The sequence below is a fragment of the Trachemys scripta genome, chromosome 7 (assembly GCF_013100865.1).
Source record: "Trachemys scripta elegans isolate TJP31775 chromosome 7, CAS_Tse_1.0, whole genome shotgun sequence".
In the NCBI taxonomy this organism is placed as follows: Eukaryota; Metazoa; Chordata; order Testudines; family Emydidae; genus Trachemys; species Trachemys scripta.
Window position 1 is genome coordinate 56,258,214 of NC_048304.1, and position 5,487 is coordinate 56,263,700.

A 5,487-nucleotide genomic window follows, 5' to 3' on the forward strand; every position below is an offset into this window, starting at 1 on the left:
TTCAGACAGACCACGTCTGCTCCTGGGAAGGGTCACCAGGGTCTCATGGTTGGTTGGAGGCTCAAGCTGCATCCTTCTCTCTCATGCCCCAGGCAGGGGTGTGGCAGAGATGGTACCTGCAGACTGGCTACATGCAGCTCCTTTAGTAGTTTGCACAGCGAGTGTAAGGGCTTAGGCTAGAAACTAGGCCTGGTATTGTGAGCTCCCCACACCTCTGCCAGCACAATTCCTGCTGGATCTGCAGCACCTCGATGGGGCCGGCAGCTGAGGACACCCCTACAGGGCCCTGCTATTTCACGGCTGGAACCTGAGTGGCAGCCACCTGCCCTGTGATGAGCAGGGGACACAGCTCAGGATGAAGGCTTGCTACATTTCTGACCACACTCAGATGTGAACTGAGTTCCCCGGCAGTAAGAACTCACAGAGGCCTTGCTCTTCTCCCTGCTATAGCAGTTGAGAATCAGGCCCCCCCCCTCTCCAGGGCTAGTGTCACTTTCCCCTCCAGCCCACACTTGGAGCTAGGGCTGTGATTCCCAGCTCTCATCGAGCCACATGCTAAGAACAGCGGTATAGCTGCAGTAGCACATGCAGCAAGGGATGGTACAGGCTAGCTGCCCGGACCCACAGCTGCATGGTCAGGGTGATTAGCCTGTGCCACTGCTGTTGGGAGATGGCCCACCCAGAGGAAGCAGAGCCCTCTGGTTTCTGACAAGGTCATTCCAGCGTGCTGTAGCTATCACTGAGACGCCCTCCCCCACAGCTCAGCAAGCCCTGTCCTGGCTGGGAGGAGAGCTCACACTTCCCCTTCAATAGGGCAGAGGTGGTTAGGTTTATTCAACAGTTCTGCAGCCAGTCCATGGCCATAGTCCTTGCACAGTGTCCTGCTCTCTGTACAGCCGATGCCCAGCATGCTGGACTTAGAGATTTTAAATATTGCTTAAATAATATATCCCATTTACCAGCCGACCTGGCCCAGCCGGGACGTGTTCAGCACCACAGTGCTGCTAAGGGTGCCTCTCGCTTTTCACACTGCAAAGGGCTGCTGCTTCCCTCAGGAGGCAATGAGGGAGCCCCATTACAAACACAGCAGTGGCTAAAGAGCACCAAGGAGGCAGGGGGTAGAGGGAGGTCAGAGAGCCCCATCAGGACCAGCCACACTGATGGGACTGACTGCTCCCTCTGAGTGTCTCAGCAGCAATTTCTTACAGCACCCTGCAGGGGCAGAGGCCAGCTGGGCTCTCTCCCCCGCTCAGCAGCAGCAGCCGTCACCCTCCTCTAGATCTGAAGGTTAATGAAGGGGGCGAATCCAACCCCGTCCTGCAGGAGAACAAGGGCCCTCTGCAGCGGCAGCTCCACATCCAGCTCTACCCCACGGCCACGGAGGATGCTCAGGCTGGACTCGGCCACCTTGTGACAGTGTTTCACCTTCAGCGAGCGCAGCTTGGTGCAGTACTCGGCCAGGACCCTGCCAAGAGAGAGCGCAGGCTGGAGGCCACAGCTCCTGCTCCAAGCACCCCCCTGCACTGTTACTGGAAGGTGAATCTGTGTGACACCCAATACCCCTGTCCCATGGGAGGACCACCTTGCCTGGGCATAGAGCACAAGCAGGAGATGATAATCTGGTGATCCGCTCAATCCTGATCCCTCTCCATGGCGTCCCAGAGAGCTTACTGTAGCCAAGCCCATATCCATTGCATCTTGTATCTACACTCCTCTAGGGCCTGGCAGCAGCCTCCCCCAGCAGCGCAGAGCTCCCACTGCACCCAGCACCACAGAAGCAAGCAAGGAAGAGACCCTGCCTCCCTTCTCTCTCTCTGATCTCCCCTCCCCCTCTCCTCCGCCCCCCCGCTCTGACCCCACATGGAGGGCCCCCACCCTGCATGCACAGTTAAGCAAACTTGGTACCTAATGGACTCGTTCTTGACCCGCAGACACCCGGTGAGGTCCAGGTGCTCCAGCTCAGGGCAGCACTTGGCAATCTCCTCCACTGCTGTGTCGCCCACATTGGCATTGACAGCCAGAGAGAGGGACTTCAGCCTGCTGCACTTCTGTGCCAGGTAGCAGATGGCTTCATCCTTCAGCTGGCGACAGGCCGTCAGGTCCAGGGACTCAAGTCCCTTGCAGTGGTCAGCCAGGCTGCGCAGAGAGAGGCTGTCCACCCACTCGCAGTGAGCCAGGGAGAGACAGCGCACCTGGGGACAGCTCAGTGAGATGGCCACCAGGGCATGTCGGCTCAGCTGCAGGCAGCTGCTCAGCTGGATCTCCTGCAGGTGGTGGTTCTGGCCAATCACAGGAAGCAGCTCCTTGTCAGTCAGCCAATCTGAGCAGTTCTGGAGCGCCAACTGTTGCAGGACTTCATTGTCTTTCAGAAGGTTACAGAAAGCAGCTTTGGGGAGGTGAGGGCCGACCTGCGTTGGGAGAACAGAGAACGAGACCTACAGTGTTTCAAAGCTGCCCTGGCTCTTAGATTCTCTCCCCCACCAGTCTCTTCCTTGCACCAGAGACATTAAAGAGTCAAGAGCCAGAGGAGACCGAGTAGGTCACCAAATCCACACACCCCCCCACCAGGGCTGCAGCACTTCCTGCAGCTTCTTCTCCACTTCAGTGGCCCAAGTGATGGGGCTCCCACAGCTTCCCTTAGGAGACCATTCCACAGTACGAGAATTCTTGCCCAAGAAGTTATTCCAGCTCTTCAATCCAAGGTTACCTCCTCTTAATGCCCTTGCATAGCTTCTGTTTCTAAATCCTTGCCTCTCTACAGTCTCCAACTGTAAATACTTGCAGACAGTCCTGCCCCTCTTAGTCAGTGCTAGGGCAAGCAACGGCCATTTTGCTCTTTTTTTTTATTTTCCCAGCCAGTCACTCCTTCCATTCAATCTCTCCTAAGCAGTGCAAGTCCCCCCCCTGTGAACACATGTCTTTTGAATAACTGCAGCTCAAGTGACTTTAGTAACAAACTGAATTTCACTAAATCCACTTGAGCCACTGTTACTCTGTAATAAGTATGTTCACTCAGACTTGCACTAAAATAACTCCAGTGGTTTTATTTGTAACTGGTTTAACATCCACCTCTTACTATTTCTGTGCTGATTTGTGTGTAGACCAGCTCTTCAGTGAGGCCCAACCTATAATCTCCTGTGTTTCCTACTCATCAGGAAGAGCCATCCCTGCAGCCCCCCGTACCACCTTTCCAGTAAGGCTGGAAGAATGCTTGGCTTGGTGAGTTCCAGCCCCTAAGGCTGGACACACCTGCGCACATCATATTCCCATCCCCCCACCTCAAGGAGCCAGACACATCATATTCCACACACAGCTACAGACATCATTCCCACCCACCTCCACACCTGGGCAAAACAGAGAGTCTGTTCCATTCCCAGTCTAGGGCCTCTCTGCTCCCCACAGCTGGTGCTTGGATAGGGCCATGGGAGGGGCTTCTGGTTTCATCATTCCTGTCAGCCTAATGACCTATTATTAACAAATAAATCTGCTCACTGCTGAGACTTAAAGCACTCCTGTCAGCCCCTGAAAGCATGGGGGGAGGGAGTTGCATTAATAATCTCACTGTGATTTGCCTGCCTCCCTCCCACCTACCCTGACTTTCCCATTGTAGGTTCTTCCCATAGGTAACAGCTTTCCCCAGCGCCAAGTGTAGAACTGTCCCATACCTGGCTAGAGTCAAAGCAGCGCATGTTGGCCAGGTACAGCTGGATGAGAGTCTGGAATGACTTGCTGACCCTCTGCAGGCTCAGGAGCTGTCGCAGCGGCAGATGGCAGAGGATGTGTGGCACCAGGATGTCCTCCCAGGGCAGGTCCAGGAGGTGGCCCCTGAAGGAAAAACAAAGGCAGGTAAACCCTGGGATGCCAGTTAGACCTTGTTTCTAGTAAAAACCCAACCTGCTTCACGACAGTGGCTGGGCAGCCGCTAACCAGTACGTCCAGAAAACAAGCTGCCAGAAGGGGAAACTGTTAGCAGACTCCCAGCTCAAGGCTGGATTTTCTCTCTTGTGAAGCTTTCCAGGGGATCTCAGATGTGCTCCCACTCCAGTCAAGCCCTCCATCCTTCAGGCTGTCAAAAAGGCCTCCCAATTCCCAGCTGCTGGACAGGCGTTCTCTTGACAGTAAGGACAGTGAGCTGAAGCGCAAGGCCAATTGCACAGAGACAGTCTGTTCAGCTCCTATTCTGTCGCACACCCAATCCTTCCCATTCAAGGCCTAACCATATGGGCGGTCTGCAGTGGGGGCAGCCACTGTAACATGTAACTAGGGGGAGGGGCTGTCATGCAGGCCCTGGCACTATGTAAGTGGCTCTGCTGTGGCAGAACAGAGCCCAGCACCCTCTGATGAGGCACGGAGGGCACAAGAAACACAGCGTACAGCAGAAGCCGCCTCCAGGGGGGAGAAAATACATTTTCTGCTTCAAGTTTTGCCCATTTTTTTAAAGGGACTGAAACATGGAGCAGTAACTAGCTTTCCGTGCTTTAAAAGGCAGAGCTAGAGCAACTGCCTCAGCATGACTGTCAGGCGGTCACTCTTCTAACTACCATGGCGAGTGCCTCTCTACAAACTAATTCCAGCAGCAGCGAAGGTAATTGAGGAGTCACTTACACCTAGAGCCGGTAAACGCACACTTCCCCCGTCCAACCGTGTCAGCAGTGCCTACACCTCTCCCCCACTCCCCATCGCCCTGCTCATCACTGAGCCTTCAACCCAGGGAAAGCCACAGAGAGAGTGTCACCTCAGAGGAAACTGCAGAGGCAGCTAGGTGGTCGCCAGTTGTGGCGGGGGTTGGTGATGGAGTAGAGAGCCTCCCATCGCTAGGGCACCAGCAAGGAATGACCCACTTCCTGCCCAGCAGCTGCGAGGGAGCCCTGGGCCGGGCCGGGCCAGACCAGGCAGATGGGCTCCCGTGCACATGGCCAGGCCAGCAGCACTGAGTGCCCTCCTGTCAGTCTAGGCAGAGAGACCAAGCCCTGCATCGGTCACAGAGACCAGCCCCCTGCTAGCAGCGCCTGCTCTGGCCCTAAACACCACCTGCCTCCAGGGGCACTACCCGCTCCGGCCCGGCACAGGCGGGGACACTGCCGCCGCGTCCCCCTCCCCGGCCGGGCACAGCTGGGGGCGCTGCCTCCCGCCTCCCCCCTCCCCGGCCGGGCACAGCTGCCGGTACCTGGGGCAGGGCCGAGTCTCCCCTGGCGTCTCCATGGGGCTCTGGTCCAGTCCTCGCCAGCCAGCCGGCTCGCCTACCCCGCCCCTAGTGATGACGTATCAATGGCGCCGGGCGCCTGCTAAGCATGTCATCCACCAGCATGCCGCTCAGCGGGGCGGAAATGCGGGAGCCCCCTCTGACAGACCAACTCAATCGAGCGCTACGGCGTCGACACGTCCGTTCCTGTGATGTGTTCTGTCCGGCTGGACCGGCCGACCCGGAGAAAAACGATCCGGTCTAGGCCTGGCGGGGGTCCGTACTCCTGTAGAGTTTCCTGTCTA

General features: G+C 56.7%; 1 protein-coding gene across 1 annotated transcript; it reads right to left on the reverse strand.

Moving 5' to 3' along the window:
- Window positions 1-113: 113 nt before the first annotated feature.
- Window positions 114-5,249, reverse strand: FBXL15 (F-box and leucine rich repeat protein 15). The gene is made up of 4 exons (XM_034775715.1): window positions 5,168-5,249; window positions 3,666-3,825; window positions 1,906-2,408; window positions 114-1,465 (listed from the first exon to the last, which is right to left on the reverse strand). Exons 1-4 carry the CDS (start codon window positions 5,200-5,202, stop codon window positions 1,276-1,278), a joined length of 888 nt encoding a protein of 295 aa, XP_034631606.1. The 5' UTR covers window positions 5,203-5,249; the 3' UTR covers window positions 114-1,275.
- Between the last annotated feature and the right edge of the window lie 238 nt (window positions 5,250-5,487).